Source organism: Natator depressus, chromosome 2 (assembly GCF_965152275.1).
Source record: "Natator depressus isolate rNatDep1 chromosome 2, rNatDep2.hap1, whole genome shotgun sequence".
Taxonomy (NCBI): Eukaryota; Metazoa; Chordata; order Testudines; family Cheloniidae; genus Natator; species Natator depressus.
The window spans coordinates 22,357,436-22,380,363 of NC_134235.1; the positions used below are offsets into that span (position 1 = coordinate 22,357,436).

Here is a 22,928-nt window from a genome sequence, read left to right on the forward strand (position 1 = left end):
CCTGGTACTGTCTTGTTCCCACTATTGTGACTGTCCAAACCCCTCCACATGGCCCCCACAGAGAAGATGCCGCTCTGATCGAGCCCACAGGCTTCTCGACCGGCCAGAAAGCGCTTGCCCCACTGGGGTCAGGGGAACTACACCCACTGAGCAGCGCATCGGGAACGAACTGCCCTGGGCACTGCCGGGGGGGGGGGAGGCGGGGCGGTCTGGAGGAGGGATGAATGACGGGGCGGGATGTCACGTGATCCTGCAGCGCGCCGCCGGAACGAGGCACATAAGTAGCGCACATACGAGGCGGGACTTCCGGCGCTTTCAATGCCGTGGGAGCTGCGTCGGCGACGGGTGGGAAGCGGAACCGGAAGTAGCTGGTAGGGGCCGGATTCGCAGGCGACACGTCTGGCTACGAGTCGATTCGGCGGCGCCTGCGCCACACGCCCGGCAGCTGCGGCAGCTTCCTCGGAGTTGGAGGCCGGCCTCGGCGCGAGCTGGATCCCCGACCTCGCGGTAGCCCGGTGGCCGGTGTGTAGCGAGGTCCCGGCGGCGGCTGAGCTCGGAGAGATGTCGGACCTGGGGGACTGGTTCCGGAGCATCCCTTTCATCACCCGCTACTGGTTCGCCAGCTCCATCGCGGTGCCGCTTATCGGCAAGCTAGGCCTCATCAGCCCCGCCTATCTCTTCCTATGGCCCGATGCCTTCATATACCGCTTCCAGGTAGGGGTGGACTCCAAGTCCCGGCATGCAGAGCGCCTCCAGAGCTCTAAGGTAGCTCGGCACGGGGCTGCGCTCCGCTTGCCGGGAATTGTAGGCGGGCCACTCTGGGGAACGCGTTGCATGTTGGGAGGTGCAGGAGGGTGGGGCTGTGGCTGCTGGGATGTGTAATCTTTTCACGCTTGAAGGGTCCGTGTGGGCGAGGAGCGGCAGACGTTGGTTTGAATCCCAGCCCTGCTCTCGAAGTCTCCATTAGACCTAGAGTGCACTAGGTCCAGGTGTCCTGTCCTGCTTACCCAGGCTATCTGCTCAGGGGAGCTCATTTCTGTAGTAAAGGTGTGGGCACTCCAAGCAGTGGGAGCTGGCACTTGGGTTGGCCCCACTAGTGGGCTGCTTATAGATGAGGGGGCCCAGGTCAAGGAGGTGCTTGTTGGGATCAGTGTTCTGGCTGCTTAGGTCCCACACTGAACGATCTCTTGTATTAGGAGACAATTGCTTCAGTGCTCATTCTGTGTGTATATGATAAGAAGTGTCCTCTCCCTTTTCCCCCCAAAAACGGGAAAGGAGGAGAAGGAGCCTTAAAGGATGTGGATCCTATATCATTGTGCTAATGGTGTGCCTAACCGAGAAGGGCTGAACACAATTCCCTCTGTAGCTTGTCCTTGTTCCAAGTATCAGCCCCAAAGTGGTTACTGCGAAATTAGAGTCCTGTATCTCTAATGCTAATAGTCCCTGCTGATTTAGGGAATCTGGGATCTGAACACATCATTCTGAAATGTTGCAGATTGGAGTGTCTCACGTCAACTAAGAAGCGGCAAGATTATGTCTGTGCCGACTACTGTTTGCAGCCTAGTTAAAGACTGTTTATGATGTCGTCGATAAACAGGGATTTTCATAAAGCAGGTTGCATAAATGCTAAAAATAGTGTGCGATATTATCTGAAGGAAATTACACTCAGAAGGTTATCGTATGAGTTTCTTGCTCAGTGTTGCCTTCCATTGGACTAAGTCGGGGATCGGCAACCTTTGGCACACGGCCTGTCAGGGAAATACACTGGCGGGCCAGGATGGTTTGTTTACTTGTCACATCCACAGGTTCGGCTGATTGCAGCTCTCACTGGCCACAGTTCGCCCTTCCAGGCCAATGGGTGCTGCGAGAAGCGGTGGCCAGTACATCCCTCGGCCCGCGCCGCTTCCCACAGCCCACATTGGCCTGGAATGGCGAACCGTGGCCAGTGGGAGCTGCAATCAGCCAAACCTGTGGATGCGGCAGGTAAACAAACCGTCCCGGCCCACCAGTGGATTTCCCTGATGGGCCGCGTGCCAAAGGTTGCCGATCCCTGGACTAAGTAGAAAGGATTCTGTTTGGATGCCTTTAAAATGCGTAGAACAGTTGTGAGGATCTGTCTTGTTCTCTGGGTCCCTTTTGAAGCCAACTATGCTGTATCTGGAAACTACTCATAAAACCCTAATAGCTTAATTGATCATAGCAAGTAAAACATAATCTACAAGGGCTTTTGAAGTGATAACACTGAATAAAAAATTTGATATGCAGGAATCTTAAATTTGTTCCTTAATCTAAAAATGGAACATCATGATTATTCATTCATCTTTAATTTATGTAACTGCACTCACTTTTTTGGTCTGGACAGATATGGAGGCCATTAACTGCAACATTCTACTTCCCAGTGGGCCCAGGAACTGGATTTCTCTATTTGGTGAACTTATATTTTTTGTATCAGTATTCATCACGACTAGAAACAGGTATGTTAATAATTGCAGTAGGTGCATGCAGTAGGATTTAACATGAGTTTAGCAAAGAGATTGAATATCTTTACATATATACAATTCCATTCAGAATAGCTTGTGGGAATGATCAGTGACTCTGACTCAGGCAAAGCTCTTAAGGAGAAAGATAGCAATGTGCATGCCTTTATGTTCACTTAATCAATAGAAAATGGAATTTTTGAAAAATCAATTCACTACACTTCCCTCTGTTGTCTAGAAGTGACTTTTGGGTCTCTAGTCACTTAAGACCTAGTCCTGCAGCCATTCTGTGGGACCACTCCTATGACTAAGGATTGGGACTTTTAGTTTTTGGATTTGGGGCAGTAGGAGGGGACTCTACCGCTCTTTTGCATTGTTATAGGGTCACTTAAAATAAAGGAACCAGAAGACATAGTCCAAACCACTGAGGGAGATAGTCCATGTTGGGCAAGTCACTTAACCTCTTTGTTTCAGTTTGCCCATTTGTAAAGAGTGGTGTTTAAAGAGTGGAGTCTTAATGTTTATAAAGTAATTGGAAATGATCAGATTTATAGATGCTCTAGAAGAGCAAAGTAGTAGCATTGGTATGCAGAAGGTGTGTATGGTAAACCTCTTCTTTGCCAAGTGGTTGTATGTAAGTACCTCATTTATATTACATCTTAAAGGGTAAAAAAGTAAAATGCTTGGCTTGGTACCAGGCTGAACTAAATAAATCACAGAAAGAAATGTTTGTGTATTTGTTTCAAAAAAACCCAAACAAACTCCCAAAAGCAAAATATTCAAAATGACGATATCTATGATAACATTGTATAAAATAAACATATTGCAGTTCTTAGTTGTATGTGCTCTTGTAGCTCATCCATGAACAATGAGGTCTCAATGGGAAATCTAGATATCTTATGTTGCACTTATCCTACTGAATGTCAAATGAAATTGTACATTTTTATTAATAAGTTACATCCCACTTGTAGGAAGACAGATTAGTACTACCATGATAAGATGCAATATGCATGTTCCAGAAATGTAACTTAGTGATTTTTGTAGGAGTACAAAAAAATTGACTGGTTCAGTACCCTTCCACCAAGTCTTCTACCCCCTTTTAAAAACTTTTTTGGGTACTATTGGAACTTTCAGTGAAACATTTGCAGGTTGTTTATAATGTAAACCCGTGCTGCTATCACTCTATGAGCACAGCTCTCATTATCAGTAGGATTGAGGGAAGTAAATGGCCCTTGGGGTTAGCTTATGAATTCATAGATTCCAAGGCCAGAAGGGACGCCTGTGATTATATAGTCTGACCTTTGTAACTCAGGCCATTGAATTTCCCCAGAATAGTTTCTAGAGCATCTCTCTTAGAAAAACAGCCGACCTTGATTTCAAAATCATCAGTGATAGAGAATTCAACAAAACACTTAGTAAATTGTTCCAGTGGTTAATTACTCTCATTGTTAAAAATCTATGCCTTATTTCCAGTCCGACTCTGGCTAGTTTCAACTTCCAGTCATTGGATTGTGTTTATACTTTCTTCTGCTTGACTGAAGAGCCTATTAAATATTTGTTCCCCACGTAGGTACTTGTAGACTAAGCAAGTCATCCTTAGCCGTCTCTTTGTTAAGAATTTATAGCCTACATCTGAAAGGCTGTGCATGGCTTTGGGCAGTCACTGATGTTAAAGATGAATTTCAAAGTTCATGCTAATTTTTTTTTATAAACTGTGCAAAACTCTAGAAGAGACAGGAAAGTAGATTGTATCCCTGCGTTACTGGTTAACAACTACTACTTCCCTAAATTCCTGTGGAAACCAAGATTCTGGTGGCACGGTTTTTCTGTCAGAGTGACTGTCGTCACTTCTACCAAGAATGAAAAAGGAACTAAAATAAGGGGCTATAATTAGATTGTTCTTTCAGACCTTAGTGGTACTTATGTCACTTTGTCTGGTACAGAAATCAGGAAATCTACAGCTCATTTTTTCTCGGGCATTTAAAGTGACAATGTATGTATTTATTTATTTTATTTATTTATTTTTGGTGTCTTATTCTTACAAGTAAACCCCAAGATTAGTACAAGTGAAAAAGGCTAGAGGAAAAAAATATCATTCTGGGTTTTTTTTTTCAGTCTGTTCATTTTGTCATGATCAGTTTCCCTGGCATCATCAGTCACTGTCCCCTTTTGTTTGCATGGATCTCTCTACAGCAACAGTAGGGAGAAAAACATATATAATAAGATATAAGAAAAAGGCTCAGGGAAAGGGCGTGAAACTTTCAACTAACTTTTAAAAGATGATTAGCTTTAAACGTGGTGGTGTCCCATTTTAAGTAGGTTGAACTGCCTCAGATGTTAATAGCTACTCTTTTTAACAACAGCTATATACTTTTTTTATTGTGGAAACTTAACATAGTTGTAGGAAGTTTCTAGGTGCTATGGAATTCAAATGTTTATAAACAGAACTCCATCCTTTCTACTTCACTTTTCATGGGCTGTGCATGAATACTGAAGTTTCTAAAAAACAAAAAAAGTAGAACACTTGATTCGTTAATCATTGTGGTGGTCTGTGTGTGTCTGTGTCTCAGTGAGATCCTCACCTATGTTTTGAGCCTATCCTGGGATCTGATGATGTGGATCTAGGCAAAGTTTCATAAAAGTCAGTGGGACTTTTACAAATGCCAGGGCCCATGCTAGCATATCCCAGTGCAGGATTGGAATCTAAAAAAGGCTAGTTTTTTAACTTGTAAAGATGAGCCTAGCAGTCTTGCTTTTTGACTGCCAGATCTGCAAACTCAGCCTGGGATCTAAAGATCAGGATGATTTCTCTTTTGTTCATCACTAATAGCAAAGGGTCTGCTGGTCAAATTATACTGTGTGACACATGCGGAGTCTCACTCTTCTCAGAGGTTTTGGACGTGTTAGAAAGTGGAACTTGATCCACAACTCCAATTCACAAAAAGAAATAGACTCCAGCTCGCTCTCATTCACCGATGTTGGCTTTGCAGAGCTAAATACCAAACTCCTTATCTTCTCACTTTAGTGATTAAATTGACACAGGGAGGATTGTTGAATAAGAAGTTACCAGTTTTTATATGTCCGATTAGAACCATACCTTAATGTTTGTACATAGGCTGCTGTTCATGTGCTCTTCCTAATTAACCTCTCCCTGCCAGTAATTGATTTGTTATGAAAGACTGGGTTAAACACCTGTTAAGATTTGTAGAGTCAAAATTCCACTTAGTGGTTAAGTACAAATCTCACTGAATGGTATTGGCTTTTTTAGAAATTGTCTGGATGTGCACATCATTTATGCAATATACTGAGCGTCTTCAGTCTTTCAACTTGTAGATTGTTTGAGTTTATATTATAGGACACTTTGTTTTATGGTTTCTTTAAATTTTGTTTTTGTTTTTAAGTAAATTAAACCACAAAAGGCCTATGGTTTGGATAACTGCCAGAATTTGATGTTTAAGTAGGGTTACCATATTTGAACATTCAGAAAAAGAGGACACTCCACGGGGGGGTTTATTTGCTCTTGCCCCCGGCCCCGCCCCAACTCCATCCCCTCCCTGCCCCATTGGACCTCTTCCCCAAATCGCCGCCTCGGCCCCGCCTCCTCCCCTGAGCGCGCTGCGTTCCCCCTCCTCCCCCATCCCTCCCAGCCACATGAAACCGCTATTTTGCACTGCAGGCACTGGGAGCTAGGGGGAAAAAGCGGGCACTCTCCAGCATTCACTCTCTTTCTTGAATGATCAACTCTTCTTTGGGGAAAAATAATAATGGCAAAATCGTGGACGTTTTTAGATATTTAAAAATTCCTCCCAGACAGCTATTTAAGAACCAAAAAGCCAGACATGTCTGGGAAAATACAGACGTATGGTAACCCTAGTTTAAGCTTCTTGAAAGCAAGAAAGCCAAAAGAAGATGGAGCAGAAAACTTGCATGTTTGCTTGCCATGTTTATGTCCTTTTGATATACTGTGTTCTGTTATATCCACATATGCCCCAACCTCTATTCCCATCTCTGTTTGTGTCCCTTCCTACCGATGCTCCCAGAAAGAAGCTTGTATGTCGGGGAATGGAACAGGAAAGCTCACTTGCAGTGAAAAATAACTGGCTTCTTTACCGTCTGTGGTGTCAAAAAAAAACAACAACAAAAACAAACAAACCCTGACACAATTCTGTAACTGATGCAATCTACCCTCATTATCCAGTCCGCCTGTTCTTTGAAGCATCAAGGCAAGATAGCACCTTCTTGCTGTACCAGCTCAGTCTGCTTTCAGCTTAGGGAGGGAGGAGGAATGCTTTACTTTTTTAGAAAGGCAGAGTGTAAACTTACAATTTGTGTACAAATAAATCAAAAAGGAATAATGATGGATTTTTAAAAATAATTTGGAGTATTTGGGGATTTGCTCACAAAAATGATCATTTAAAAGAACTTGATCACATGTTGAAAGTACCACTTTCTCAAATGTTGCAATTCTAGTACACTCAAACACAAGAGGGTTGCATTTGGCACCATGTGGTGTTTCCACTGACCAAGAACTGAGGTAGTTCTTGGGATATAGTGTGATCTGAAATCTTGACAACTGTTCTGCTAACTGCTTTATTTGTTTATAGGTGCTTTTGATGGAAGGCCAGCGGATTATATGTTCATGCTTCTGTTTAACTGGATTTGCATCGTTGTATCCTTCTGTTCATCAAGTTCTTGGCACATTTTGCGTCTTGTGTTTATGCCTGAGATAAGGCCGTTTCATTACCCAGTTTTTATCAGCTAAAAGCACTTAAATATAATTTCCATAGACGTTTAAAGATGGCTTCTACCCTTCAGGGCAAGCCAGTGGGATTATTTTTGAGGGAAAACACTATAATTGTGCTAATTCAGAGTTCCAGTTTGTCTGACAACTTTGGAGACTGGTTTTGTTTACACACAAGAACATCAAAGCAGTACAGGCTTTTCCAGAGTTCACTGATAGCATGTCTCTCTGCTGACCGTTTATGGACCTCCACTAGGCTTGGAAGCAAATTTAGGGCCCATGTCTATCCAACCCTTAGCTGCCAAAAAGATTGTCAGTTGTGCTGAGGTTTGGGTGAACTCTTGTTCACTGTGAACTGTACAGAGACCACAAAGCTAATGTAATAAAGACCACCAGGTGGCAACAGCTTTCAGTATCGACCCAGGCCTGAATCAGGTCAGTGATCTTGAGGCAAAAGGCTTAATGTCCTGTTAGCAATTCCATGGGTCACTTACTTCCCTGCCTTTCAGGCCATCCTTTAGAACAGAGGTTCTTAACCTTTTACTTTCTGAAGCTCCCCTCCCCCAACATGCTGTAAAAACTTCACTGCCCACCTGTGCCACAACAACTGTTTTCTGCATATCCAATAGATTAAAAGTCAGGGTTGGCATTAGGGGGTGGCAAGCAGGGCAATTGCCCAGTGCCCCACACCACAGGGGGTCCCGCAAAGTTATGTTGCTTGTGCTGCAGTTTTCTGCCCTGCTCCCCAGCAAGTCTAATGCCAACCCTGCTCTCTGGTTTATTTTGGTGGACCCCCCAGAAATGTGCTCATGGCCCCCCAGAGGGTCTCAGACTCCTGGTTGTGAACTGCTGCTTTAGAAGTTGCACTGGTATATTTTAATGGCCTCCCTGGCACTACTTCTTCACTCTACCCCACTTTGTTTTCCTAAAATTGAATTAATTTCCTTTCCTATTAGTCTCTTCCTGCAATCCTTTATCCCTGTATGGTCACTTATGACAGCACTCTACCCAGAGAAGGAACAGAAGATGTGACTTTATCACAAACTGTGGTTATAGTCAGGAAACTTACTATATAGATATGGCACCTTCTTAATCAGTGGATATGCTCCCTGTTTTTCTTTCATATCTGCTGACTTCAGTGTATAGAGAGAATCTTTACTCCTGTTAGCCCCACAGAGCCAACAGAGCAACTGGAAGATGAGCTGGATTCTGCTACACCACCAACAAAGCTGTTAGCTGAATTCTGACTGTAGAATCTTGGATCGGTGCTCATGTAAGATTCTGATCACAGCCTGACTTTCAGAGCCCCAGGTAGAGTTTGTATTTGGAATATTTCTCCTCATTTACAAATAGAGCACACTTGATACAGAAGTCTGTAGAAAAACCCACACGCCCACCGTGTCATATTTGTTTCCTTTTCTGACTACAACTGCATTTTGATACTACAATCAATTACTGAAAAAAGACACAATTATCTGTTAAAACAGCAAGCAGGTACTTCAGTTTCCTGGTCCTCATAGTAGCATTGAAAGACTTTATCAGTAAATTTCGAGCCAGTATTTGTCTTCTGTTTTCTTATTAGCGATATTAAATTTTCAGGTAATCTGCTTGCTGTTTGTTTCCTTGAGGTAATAAAGAATACAGCATTTTTTCCTGATGACTTTAAACAAACTGAAGGACAAGTGTATGACGAAGTTCTGGTCCTTTTAAACGTGCTTTTTAAAAAGGACAGCCAGCTCCCACCTGCTTAATCTCTGCACAAAGCAGAGGATTGAATGGGCATGAAAAGTGAGCGTGGTCTCTCAGGTCTAGGTGGGGTTATTTCATATCCTAATTGAGTCCCATTGTCATGGCAATGTGGGAAAACTTGGACCGAATCTGCTCTGTGGATGCTTAGAGGAGTTCATTTGCCATGGCTGTCGATCTGTCACTTTTCAGGAGCACTAAGTTTACTGTTAAAAGTAAAATTAAAAGCTGAATCAGTTTAAAAATCACCCTGAGTCTAGCACTTATTTTTATTGTATTTTCCTTAATAGTCCAATGAAAGATAACCGGCTTGGTGATGGACATGCAGGTAAGCAGGATACAATTTTACAAGGAAGCTTTATAATATTACATTTATTTCTAGGCAGAGTATTTTTTAATGTCACTAAAGTATCTATTTATCTATCGTTACACATCAGTATTTTGGAAAATCGCTGACTTCTCTTGCTGGGGCTATCTTAGAAGAGAAATAAACGTTGTTAATCTTTTTGCTGTAAACTAGAGATAATTAACTCATTGTGGCATAGCAGGCATGGGTGCATTGTGGAACTCAGTCGCACAACTAAGGAATGAAGGGGTGAAATCCTGGCCCTATTGAAGTCAATGGGAGTTTTGCCATTGACCTCAAAAGAGCCAGGATTTCATCCATTGACTTTATTTCCCCTGCTGATGGATTAACATTATGGCCATTTACTACTTTACCCTTTGAGCTAAAAAACAGTTCTTGGGTTAGAGTTCAGTAGTGAGACTCCTCAGAAGGAATGCTGTTTTAGGTGAATTCACATTACTTTACAAAAACTCTGATCGTCTAAAGAGCAAAATTTAAGGGTATATGAAGTGGTGCATGTTTCTATGACAGGGTACCACTCAGGGTACATGTCAAAAATGTAAAGTGGGAGAATATCACAGGAATGATTAAAATAGATCTTAAGAGATTCTTGGATCAGGTCAGTTGTCTTAAAGTGATTTTTTGGGTGGGGGGATGACTTATCTTGAGTCACAGATATGTTGTTTCTGAGGTATGTTTGTTTTTAGTCTTGTGTGTTTCTGCTGTTCTCTTCCTGTCTTTGACCACTTCTCACATATATTCTGTACCTCTCCGTCCCCGCTTCCTCCACTGTTGCATTTCTAGTGTCTTGCATAAAACCTTGCTGATAATCCCTGAGACAATTCACTGTACTATCCTGGCAGATAAATCATGATTGTGCATCTAAAGTCTGAATGAACCCTGAAACAAATGTACATCAGATTTTTTTAAAGTCTTCGAAGAAATGGGAAGTCTGTAATATTTTTTGGCAGACACATAAGTGGAAGTATATTACCAATGGGGTTGCAGCCCCAGGAAGCTAGTGAGATAGACCAGTTTCCCACATTATAAAACAGAATGACTCGTTGGTTCACTTGCTCACCACTACCCTCATGAACTTGTTAGGTCATGGGCGTATGCATGCAGCAAAGGCTTGCAGTGTAGTTGTTAGAGGATCTATGCTGATGGCTAGCTTTAGAAATGCTTTGTTAGCATGATACATCTGTTTGTGTTCCTCAGAAGTTTTAGGTGGATGTAATAATTTTTGCTTTGTTTCTTTGTATTGCAGTTGCTGATGATTCCCCTGATCATGTCAGTGCTTTATGTCTGGGCCCAGCTTAACAGAGACATGATTGTATCATTTTGGTTTGGGACAAGATTTAAGGTACAGCATACAGGTTGTTGGCACAGTTCTCTCTTGGGATTCCACCCCCCCCAAAGTCTAAAAGAGTTTCATGCTACCATTGGCAGGGGCTGGATGAAATTCCTTCTGGAGTCAGTCACTTCTGGGTCAGCCACAAGCTATCAACAAATGGTAGATCCTCTCTTCAGAGAGAGGTTTTGCTGTCTTCCTAGAGCTCCTGACCCTCTTCTGGTGGGAGAAGATCAGAGTTCAGTCCCCACTGTGTCTCATATGGTGTTAGCTGTTGCAGTATAAAACTGCCATAGGTGCCCCCAAAATAGAAATCAACTTGTCTGAAAAACTGACACCAAAATAAAAAAGACTTTCTGGCCCCCATAACTTGAATAAAAGCCACCTTTCTGCAATAAACAATTTCCTTCATCAGTCAGAGTTTTCACTACTGCTCAGTAAAATGTTCATGTTTTGAGTAATTTCCTCTTCTACAAGCCAGATTCTTTTTGTTTGAGCCTGCAGTGAAGTTCCATCTTAGCTTTTTTCCTTTTTCCTGATGGTTATCTGTTACTCTGGGAACAAGTGGGATACCACAGGTTTTGTATTAGGACTTCCCTTCAGACTTAAACCTGCAGTGGAGGACTGAGTGTGAAGGAGACATTTGTTTAAACACTGATAGCTTTTATTAGGGCTGTCGATTAATCGCAGTTAACTCACCCGATTAACTCAAAAAATTAATTGCAATTAACTGTAGTTTTAATCGCACTGTTAAACAATAGAATACCAATTGAAATTTATTTTGGATGTTTTTCTACATTTTCAAATTAAATTGATTTCTATTACAACACACAATACAAAGTGTACAGTGCTCACTTTTTATTTTTATTACAAATATTTGCAATGTAAAAATGATAAACAAAAGAAACAGTATTTTTCAGTTCACCTCATACAAGTACCATAGTGCAATCTCTTTATCGTGAAAGTGCAACTTGCAAATGTAGATTGTTGTTGTTACATAACTGCACTCAAAAACAAAACAATGCAAAACTTTAGAGCCTACAAGTCTACTCAGTCCTACTTCTCATTTAGCCAGTCGCTAAGACAAACAGGTTTGTTTACATTTACAGGAGATAATGCTGCCCTTATCTACAATGTCACCAGAAAGTGAGAACAGGCATTCAAATGGGACCTTTGTAGCCAGTATTGCAAGATATCTATGTGCCAGATATGCTAAACATTTGTATGCCCCTTCATGCTTCAGCCCCTTCGTTCTGGAGGACATGCTTCCATGCTGATGATGCTCATTTAAAAAAATAGTGTGTTAATTAAATTTGTAACTGAACTCCTTTGGGGGAGAATTGTATGTCCCCGGTTCTGTTTTACCCGCAGTCTGCCATATATTTCATGTTATAGCAATCTCGGATGGTGACTCAGCACATCTTCATTTTAAGAACACTTTCGCTACAGATTTGACAAAACGCAAAGAAGGTACCAATGTGAGCTTTCTAAAGATAGCTACAGCACTCGACCCAAGATTTAAGAATCTGAAGTGTCTTTCAAAATCTGAGAGGGACGAGGTGTGGAGCATGCTTACAGAAGTCTTAAAAAAGCAACATTCCAATGCGGAAACTACAGAACCCGCACTACCAAAAAAGAAAATCAACCTTCTGCTGGTGGCATCTGACTCAGATAATGAAAATGAACATGCGTCAGTCCGCTCTGCTTTGGATAGCTATTGAGCAGAATCCATCATCAGTACAGCCGCATGTCCTGTGGAATGGTGGTTGAAGCATGAAGGGACATATGAATCTTTAGTGCATCTGGCATGTAGCCAGCATTGCAAGATATTTACGACTGCTATGTGAACAGCTGTTCTCGCATTCAGGTTATGTGAACAAGAAGCAGGCAGCGTTATCTCCTGCAAATGTAAACAAACTTGTCTGAGCGATTGGCTGAACCAGAAATAGGACTTAGTGGACTTGTAGGCTCTAAAGTTCTACATTGTTTTGTTCTTGTATGCAGTTATTTTTTGTATTTAATTCTACATTTGTAAGTTCAACTTTCGTAATAGAGATTGCACTACAGTACTTGTATGAGGTGAATTGAAAAATACTATTTCTTTTGTTTTTTAAAGTGCAAATATTTGTAATAAAAAAATATAAAGTGAGCACTGTACACTTTATATTCTGTGCTATAATTGAAATCAATATATCTGAAAATGTGGAAAACATCCGAAATATTTAAATGGTATTCTGTTATTGTTTAACAGTGTGATTAATTACGCGATTAACTTTTTTAATCACTTGAAAGTCCTAAGCTTTGTATAAATGTAAAACATTTTAAAATGCTTAGACTTATTTTAAAATGTGTTGGTTGTTAACGTACCAGAATTTGTCTAGTAACTATGTTTAGAAGATGCAGTGATTACACTGATGAAGATGCAAAGGAATTTGTGCAGCCTTGTACTCTCCTTTGGCATTCATGACTTCTGTTTTGTTTGTTTTTTTTGCTAGGCTTGTTATCTACCGTGGGTTATTCTGGGGTTCAACTACATCATTGGAGGATCGTGAGTATTCATTATGCTTGTTTACATGAGCTATAAATATTTTCTTTGATCTCGTAGAGTTGTATATCTTGCCCACTAAGAGGATGTTTGGAAGCAATAACCTCAAAATAAGGGGGCTTCAAGCCAACTGATAGACTAGCAATATGATTATTGTATTTTTGTAATATGAGGACTCTAAACTAAACCGGAAAATAAATGTGACGCTGAAATCTTGTCGAACCTAATCCTTCAATGTATGGATATTCTTGAAAAGGAAAATTTCAGCCATCAGGATTTGCAGCTATTGCTCTTCCTAAAAGCCCAGGCTTAAATAATGCCTCTGATGGAGTAGTTACGTCCTGCTCCCTTCCTCCTGTGAACTCTTCTCCTACTGCCTTTTCCCCAAGCCTGTTTCTCCCCCTGCCCAGCTCATTTAATGATGAGGGGGAAAAAATAGAGAAACAGCAACAACCCTTCTCTCCCACCATCCGCCCCTCCAAACTAACATGACGCTTTCCTACCGTCCCTTTGAGCACTTTGCAGTCTGCTTCTATTTTGTTGTTCTTTTGTCTGTTTAGATCAGTGTTTCTCAAACTTTTGTCCTGGTGACCCCTTTCACACAGCAAGCCTCTGATTCCACCCCCCCCCCCCCCGCGCACCCTGTTATAAATTAAAAACACCTTTTTTAATATATTTAACACCACTATAAATGCTGGAGGCAAAGCGTGGGTGGAGGTGGAGGCTGACAGCTTGCGACCCCCCCATGTAATAACCTTGCGACCTCCTGAGGGGTCCTGACTCCCAGTTTGAGAACCCCTAGTTTAGACTGTAAGCTCTTTGGGGTAGGGATTATCTATGTTCTTGCAGTCTCTTGTACAATGGTGCCCTAATCTTTTGGTGGCCCTGTAATACAAATAATGTTATGTGGACTACTAATTAGAGAAGTGGATAGGGAGTCAGGATTTTCTGTGTTAAGATTCTGGTTCTACCTCATGTTTGAGTCATCCGTCACTTCAGGAAACTGCTGCTTGCTAGATACTTGCTGTTTCTACACATGGAATAAAATATTCCAAGGCCAGCTGCTGAATCGGGGCCTAAGAAAAGTTTTGTACAGCAGAGGGCAGGCAGTGTAGTGGAAATAGCAATAATTTTTCAGGAGGTGTGGACCACTGTTCTAGCCATTGATCGCTATAAAGTCTGTTTCCCAGTGCGAGTGTTAATGGGATTGTATCGTTCACGGCTGGCTGGAGAAGGCCTGGAAGGAGGGTGTTGGAATCGCTTGCTGAAGTGTTGAGGGTGATAATGCAGTTGACTAAAGAGGTAGCCCGCAATAAGCTGGAAAATGTGTTATTGGGGTGGGGAGTAGAGGGAAGATGAGGCTTTAATGCCTGTGACACCTGTAGTGGGTACACAATAAGTAGCTGAAAGGTTTCATGAAATCAACAAGTTCTGAAATTGAAATCTTTCTTCTTGCTTTGCAGCATCATCAATGAGCTGATAGGAAATCTGGTTGGACACCTATACTTCTTCTTAATGTTTAAATATCCAATGGACTTGGGAGGAAGGAATTTCCTAACCACACCCCTGTTTCTGTAAGTTTTGTTTTTTAAACAAGTCATTTCTTTGGCATAATCTTCTAGGGATACTGCAATTAATGAACTAAAAGGACTTGCATATCCCCTCTTAAATACATTTGCTGGGATTGGGGGCATAAGATTGCTTCCCTAGGCTAATCAGCCAGTGATTGGGACAACTGCCATACCTTCTCACACAGACATTAACATATCAGATGGATCTATCTCTAATCATGGATGGCGTCAGAGGAAGGTGCAAGAAACCTGGTAGTACGTAATTGTGGAATAAACAGTCCATATGTGAAATGTCTTCCACTGTCAGCCAGTGATTGGCTTATGCTCTTTTCTAGGCCAAGGAAATGTGGTGTGTAGTGTAATCATGGCAATAAACAGACCTCCCCGGAAGTAGTAGAAAGGAAGTATCTATCTATCTTGATTATAGAATTGTCTTTATTTTACTTTCTAATTGGGTTTTTTCTCTTTCCTGTTAATTACGTTTTACCCATTTTTCTGCACCATTCCTCTAGCTAAAAGGCAAGTAAACGTACAGTAGCTACATTACAGAGACCAGTTCTAGATCCTGTTTGGTACTGTTGGGTATAAACTGCAAATTGGTATTACTAATCTGCGTTCTGTATGTCAGGCATATGAGTAAAATAACTGCAGTTCTGGGATTCAACGATCTGTTAATGGTTTTAACTTTGAAAACGCTAGTCAGATAAAAGTCCAGGATCACTGCTCCAGATTCCCTTGTCTTAATGCCTCAGCCTCTGGGCGGTGTGTGCTTTTGCCCTGCCAGGCTCTTGCTGATGACTTTAAGTTGACCCCTCTTTAAAACCTGAATTGTCAATTATAAAATGAGGTACAGGATTGAATTACATTCACATAACACTGTACAACTTTCAACAGCATGGTGGGGGGCTTAGCCTTAAACTTCAACTGTCTTTGCTGTTTCAGGCCCTCCTTGTAAGCCTAATTTTTCCATAAAGATTAGAAGACAAAATGTTGCTTAAAATCTCTTTCCAAGTAATAACTGTCTTGAAACTACCATCAGTGTTGTTGATTTATATATAATTCTGTCTTTTGGTTCCAGTTTATATACATTTAATTTCTCTCAATATTTTAAGAACCATAAGAACAGCCATACTGGGTCAGACCAGTAGGAACAGTGCAGTATTCTGACATGAACTGAAGCATGACAAACTACTTCTAAAGAGGCACCAATTCCGTTTTTGTACCATGTACAATGTAGGAATGTTCTGCAAATAGGACATGGTGATGATAAGAGACTTGCGTCAAAGTTCTTTAACTTCATGATCTGTTTGCAAAAATGGTGTTGTAGAATTGGGACTTGCCATTTTTCTGTGCCTCAGATTTCAATGGCCAGATTCAGCCATTTACTCCAGAGCTGAATTTGACTCTAGATCTGTAGGACATTTGAATTTATTCAAGAGTTGCTATGCCAGAGAGGAAGAATGGTCCAGTGGTTAGAGTGCCAGCCTGAGATTTGGGAGACTTGGGTTTTATTCCCTGATATGCCTTGGACAAATCACTTACTCTCTGCCTTAGTTCCCCACCTGTAAAATGGGAATCCCTACCTCACAAGGATGTTGAGGAAAAATCTACTGAAAGATTGGGAGGTCCTCAGTTACTGTGGTAAAGGGGGCCATATAGGTATCTAACAGAATTTTCTCTACACCTCTTGTCTCAGCCATGGTATAAGGCCGTATAAGTTTGAGGTTTTTTAGGTGGACTGTAAATACCTGTTTCATAGGGTGTTGAGACTTAATATTTGTAAAGCAAATTATGAGATGGTTCCCTGTATAAATATAAAGCCATATTTTTATAAGTTTTAGCAGCTAAAATGAGCTTTGAACAGTAAACAACAACTGTACTACATTCAGCTCTTGGTCTCTTTCTCCCCTCTTCCGCTTTGCCCCACTGTGTGTTCCAGATACCGCTGGCTGCCAAACAGGAGAGGCGGGGTATCAGGATTTGGTGTTCCACCCGCTAGTGTGCGAAGGGCTGCAGAAGATCATCAGGGTGGTGGAAGACACAACTGGGGCCAAGGTTTTCGGTTAGGTGACCAATGAAAAACTGCTGCTTTTGGCAAACAGTTGCTACACATAGGAATAATCCTTCCTAGTGCAGAGTGTACTTAAGAACTGAGTTCTCTAGTGCTTTTGGAGTTGACCCATAAATAACTTTTCTGGCACAAGACAAAATTAAGAACTCTTGAAAATAAATGTAGATTTTACCCCAGGTCAGAAAGTAGTGCTAAGTTCAATACTGCCATTAAAAAAGCCACCTTAGTATTGTATTGTCCATCTGTCACAGTGAATCCATTCCACCTCTCTCCTCTCTGATGGAAGATGCTGATGGGTTTTGTCTGTGTTTCTCTTCCTCTGATACGCAAAGAGTTAAGAACCAGTCCTTGGCCAAAGGATGGCTCAAAGTAATGTCTCCATCTGTACATCTGAAAGACTGATTCGTCAATATTTATGCTGGGATTCTAGTCTTCAATAACTTTTACTTGTTATGTGGCAGTAACTGCTCTGCATTCATAAAGCAAGACTAAAAGTTTTAGAAGCTTCCTTTCAGTTATCAAACTGTATTTCAGAAAAGCAGTTTTTTTTCTCTTACCATGCAACAGTGATGAAGAGATGCTACCCTAGGCACTGCAGCAAGAGAGGGGAAAGGATAAGGACAACAGATAGCTTTCTTTTCAGTTTCTTATGACCATTGCCAATATTCCTGGATATCTAAATCTCTCCGAACCCTCGGTGTAATGTACATGGTTTGGTGTGTTTAAACCAAGGTTACAGCTGTCATTTACTATCCTGAAATCTGAAAAAGGCTGGCTTCCAGGTTCATATTTTAGTTGCAAAATTAAATAGAACAAATCTTACTTTACAAGTAGCAAATGTCACATATTTTGGGTGTTCATGTAAAGGGTACTGACCGCAGAGTTATGTTTGTATTAATAAAAACCACTGCATTCTCTTTAAAAGCTTTAAGAAATTAAATAATCAGAACTGGAAATAAACTTAGTCCAGGTTACAAGATACAATAGAATTGATTTGATTTTCTAAGGCCTTTCTCATTCTCAAACAAGGAACTATATAAAGCTGTTAATCAGTTTCTCTTTTTGCAATATCTCCATTTTTTTTCTTATTGTGTAGTGGGGGTGAGGGAGATGATTGAGAGACGTCTACAGTCTTCTCCTAATAGAATCATGAGGCTGTGGGTTCTAGTGAGCTGAGTACATGGCTAGGAGCCAGGAAGTTAATCTTTCTCTTTCCACTGATTCACCATGTGGCCTTGAGTAAGTTACTTAGCCTCCGCATTTTCCCATCTGTAAAATGGGACTGGTACTTACCGCACAGGCTCAGTTCGTTTTATATGGTGCTGTGAAAATGGGAAGTGCCATGAAAGTCCTAAATATTATTGTTGCTACTGCTGTTTTTCTTCCGGCAGCAAACTTGTAGGTTTCTAAATAGTGCCACTCACCCTGAACCTGGGAGAAAATAAGCAAATTGGATTTAATCCTTTTATCTGTGACTGGCTTCAAAAGGATGCATTTTCTTTAACACACCATAGTTGTGGTGGTGGTCTTTCTGGCTCATGGATGAATGCAGGGAACCGGTGATCATGTTACGTGTTCATAGCTGTGCAGGTATATAGAGGTTCGGAACTCACTTAGCCCTTCTAGTTTCAGTAATCGAGTTTTAAAGATGCTCTTGCCTTGCCTTATTTATGTTTTAATAATGGTAAGTGGAAAGACTCCACTGGTGTAAATGCTACTGTACCTATTACCATTAGTAATGCTGACTTGTGGTAGTCCAGGAGCCATCATGCATACGGTCGTCATGTTGCAGCTGGTCTCCAATTAATTGTGTATGTCACTGTCTTCAAAGCAGTTGTCTTCATTTTAGAAGCAGGATCTAACTGTTAAGCAAAGTGACAGTTTAAGTGATTGTCATATAAGTTATGATTTACATGTATTCCAGGTGAAATTCATCTCTATGCTGAGGGATAGCACAAGGGCTTAAGTGTTGGGGTTGTCTCTCTGCAAAGAGGTGAATTTCACTTTCGAGTGCACCCTGCATGAGCAATGCCTTCTATGGCTTTACAAGTCAAATGTGTTTCAAGGAAAGGAGAAGCTTTTGACATGAGATTCTTGATTTAAACACTTTTCAAAGACTGAGATGACTAATCTTGCAAATTTGAAACCCTGAACTAATCTTAAATTCACTTTGAATATTCTGCATTTCCCATTTGACCTACAGCTGTACCTGTGTGTACTCGAATCTACACTGACAAGGCAGATTCTCTTGTTATAAGGAGGCACTCATTCTTCTGTACAGAGAATTTCCCTTTTTGTAACTTTTTTTGTAGGCAAAGTTTAAATTAAAGTTTTAATCTCTGAAGTTGTCTGTTTTTGCTAAATCACGCTTAAACTTTCCACAGGCTTTTGATAGAACTCTCAAGAGCCTCTAACAACCACCCTGTTTCATGCCATCTCTCCTCCTTCATCAAAATCCTTATGAGAATGATCCACTTTCTGGATCTCGTCCTCTTCACTGAAACTACTCTTACCAAAGTCACCAGCTGCCTAATGTCCTCTTCTTTGTCTTCATTCTGCCTCTCTGTTATAGTTTTCTATCGTGCCTGTCCCCCCTGTCTTTGACAGTCTGCTGCATCCCTCTCTCCTCCTTGTGCTTGTCATTTCATGGTTCTCTTTTTACCCTTCTCAGTGTCCTTCCTCCTCCTGGAATTTTCCCGAGAACATACCCTGGAAGCCCCTCTGATCACTCAAGCCTTCTCCTTGGGTGACTTTAGTGAAGCCTGTAGATTTAGCTCTGACCCTTACATTGATAACTCCCAAGCCTACTTCATGTCCTTGCATCATCTCTCCAGGTAAGTGTCTCTCTCTTCCATGTCCTCATTTGGGTGTCCAAATTCATTGTCTAAAACTGTGCCCCAACTGCCACCCTCTCGCCGATGAGTGACTAGTCTGTCAGCCACATTCATAACCTCATTGTCCATCTGACTCCTCTTGTTCCTTATTTATTGAATTAGCACCAAGGCCTCAGTTGAGATCACAGTCATGTTGTGCAAGATGCTGTGCAAACACATTGTCTCTGGCTCAACGAGCGCACAGTCTCCTACTATAAAACAGGCAAGCGGGGAAACAGAAGCACGGGTCAGGGGAAGAGCCATTCTTGTGCCCTATTTGGTGGGCCACTCTGCCTTCTCCCCCTCAACATCCAAGCTGTCATTTATTCCAGATTTATTTTGCTTTATATCATTTTTTACTATCTGTCCTTTGCCCTCATTTCCTATTGCTAAATAAGATAGTTCCTGATCTATTAGAGATGATTAGGAAAACCTTGACAAACAGGATGGAAGTTTTGGGAAAAACTTAATCCCATTTTTTGAGCAGGTCCAATGACACCCTTCTCTGTGGCCCTCATGTTCTTTCTCCTCCCACCCATCTGTTCATAATGCTGCTAGTTAGACTATATTAATCTTCCACTACTCTGTCACTTTTTCTTCTTTTGAGTCAAGCTCCTCATCCTCCAGGGCTCTTCAGTAATAATCCTTGCCTATGTCTTTGCTTGCAGTATAATCTATAAATGGTATTCTCATTGTGAATGATTTACTGAGAAACTGGACTGGTCATGCTTCATATTGCTACTACCTAATCATTATAGTCATGCAAATTTGTAGCTCTCATGGTGATATTTTTACCTTCCAGATGAGCTCGCTCTCTGCATTACAGGCTAACAGGAAGCTTGCTACATGGTGATGCCATTGAGAATTTACTTTTTGTTATGGGATTAGGGGAGAAGAAAATGAAGGAGATTGGCCTAAGGGGTCTCAGCGATCTGTATTAATTTCCAGCTTCTACGACAGACTTCCTGCGTGACCTTCAGCAAGTAACTTAATCTCACTGTACCTCCATGCCCCATCTGTAAAATGGAGATAATACAGTTTTTCTCCAACTCTTAGTCTTGTGTAATCATAGTGTAGGGCAGGGACTGTCCCTTTCTATGTGTTTATACAGTGCACAGTATAGTAGAGCCCTAATCTCAGTTGTGGTCCTTTACTCACTGTCCTGACAGGGAATAAATAGCTCTTTGTTTATCTGATATTATGTACGATCAACCTTTTCTTGTTGTCCTAGATGTAAGTAGGCTTGGAAGGATTAGGTTTTTAATAGGTAAATGTCAGTTTTACCTTCACTGTACCCCCTGTCCCCATGAAAAATTATTTCCATAATAATTGAAATTTACAGAGACAAAGTAAGAAAAATGCTGCTTGAGAACTTTTTTGTTTCATTTAAGGACACAGATGTGTATTGTGACCTGTGATATTGCCAATTTGTGTTTAACGGTTATAAAGCTTTAACTTTTTGAAACTGAATGTTACTGTCACGAAATAATTTTCTGAAACCCCCCCATGATTTCCCAGAGCTGTGAAAGTAATGCTTAAAACCCCAGAATTTTGTGCAACTGTGGAAATTTAAATTAATCATCCCCCATTTTTATTTAACAGCTATTATCCACTGAAATTACCAAAAAAAAAAAAAAAAATTGAATTCTGCCAAGTCTAGATGGAATTATAACAAACTTGCAATTCAAAACGACAGCTTTTTTTTTTTTAATTAAGCTAACTGTGTGCATATGAAGCAGAAGTACTAATGTCTAAAAGATGAAAACTTGCTGCTTTTCCTGTGTTGAAAAACAATAAACTCGTGTTGGCAGCTGTTCCTATAGACTGACTAAGAGGATTTTTTCAATAGTTTGGGAAGTTTTACTAAACATATAATAGTGGCTGATCCCTATATTTTTTTGCAGAATGAACACCTCTAAACAAGGTTTGGGGGGGGGGGGAGGGGGAAAACCCACAATTGTAAAGTCAAAGTAGTGTAGACAGCCACAAAAGGCAGGATACTCACAGTAGTTTGATTATTCAACATCTCTTCATTAATAAGATTTTTGTATGGTTTGCCAAAGTGGTAACAAGGGAACCTCACTGCAAGGCTCTAACTTTGGGCAACTAACTTCTGGACATTTAGGGTCTGACTTTTCAGAGATGCGGAGGACCCACAGTTTCAATTGACTAAAGCTGTGGGTGATTTGCCCTTGTGTTAGAGCAATATTGTTTCCCTTCAATTTCAAGTAACTTACTTGTATGGTTATGAAGTTAAAAACCATTTAAAAATTAGCTTAAAAAAGAAAGTAACTTTTTTAAAGTCCCCATTCAAAATATAAAAGCCCATCAATTTCAAACTAGAAAGGTTTACAGTGATAGGATAGCTGTCTTTAACTGAAACCATATCCACTGTCTCTAGTGTGTCCACTGCCATGACTGAAAACAGCTATTGACAGTTTTCATTATCCAAACTTTGTGCTTGTGAAAACTCTCTGCCATTTTTTCATCAGATGACCAATACAAAATGTTTCATTTACCACCGTGGAAAAATGTGTGCTGGGTTTCCCATCACTCCTCCTGCTATGCCTCTCCCCAAACAAAACCAAGTCAAAGTCCCTGCTCCACCAAAGTCCCTACACTCTTACCTAGTGCATGTGAATTACAGAATGTAAAAGGGCACTGGAGTCAGTCAGCGTGAGGCTTCTGCAGTCTGTCATTCCAAGACATGTTTAAACTCTGCATGGCCTAGAATAGGTGGAAAGGATTGTGGATCTGGGACCTTATCATGCTTTTGGATGCACCATCCAGGAAGGAGAACGTGGGTAGTGAAGTGAAGGCTGTGATTCATGGGTTCCAAATTCTGTCATAAGAAATAAGCTGGGTTATACTCTCCACTTCCTGATCAGGCAATGGCCAGTGAGCACACACTATTGGAGGCTAGAAGAGGCAACCAAGTCTAATAAAGTATCAGTGGGACAAGCAATCTTGTCCAACCACCAGGAGCGGATCTGTATTTTCAAAGAATACAAAGAACTACATTTCATGAGTTGCTTTGACTGGGTTTTGAGAAGAGACAGAGTATTGCTGATGGTTTTGTTCTTTGATAGATCACAGACTGATTTTAAAGATGCATATTTCACTAGGACACAAATGCCTTAGAGATAGCTATATTTACTTTCTGTACCTAAATATAAGAAATGCCAGTCCTCTTCTCCATCTTAATTC

At 41.1% G+C, this 22,928-nt stretch overlaps 1 protein-coding gene across 1 annotated transcript; it reads left to right on the plus strand.

The window, feature by feature from the left end:
- Positions 1–344: 344 nt before the first annotated feature.
- Positions 345–21,467, plus strand: DERL1 (derlin 1). The gene is made up of 8 exons (XM_074943894.1): positions 345–714; positions 2,363–2,474; positions 7,082–7,146; positions 9,266–9,292; positions 10,578–10,673; positions 13,157–13,209; positions 14,670–14,780; positions 16,717–21,467. Exons 1-8 carry the CDS (start codon positions 562–564, stop codon positions 16,853–16,855), a joined length of 756 nt encoding a protein of 251 aa, XP_074799995.1. The 5' UTR covers positions 345–561; the 3' UTR covers positions 16,856–21,467.
- The last annotated feature ends 1,461 nt before the right edge of the window (positions 21,468–22,928 follow it).

Bases quoted from the DNA above. Each gene is read 5' to 3' on its own strand.
- DERL1 (XM_074943894.1), top strand. From the start codon at position 562: ATGTCGGACCTGGGGGACTGGTTCCGGAGCATCCCTTTCATCACCCGC. The intron at 715-2,362 runs GTAGGGGTGGAC...TGGTCTGGACAG, and splicing joins CCTTCATATACCGCTTCCAG to ATATGGAGGCCATTAACTGC. The intron at 14,781-16,716 runs GTAAGTTTTGTT...TGTGTGTTCCAG, and splicing joins CTAACCACACCCCTGTTTCT to ATACCGCTGGCTGCCAAACA.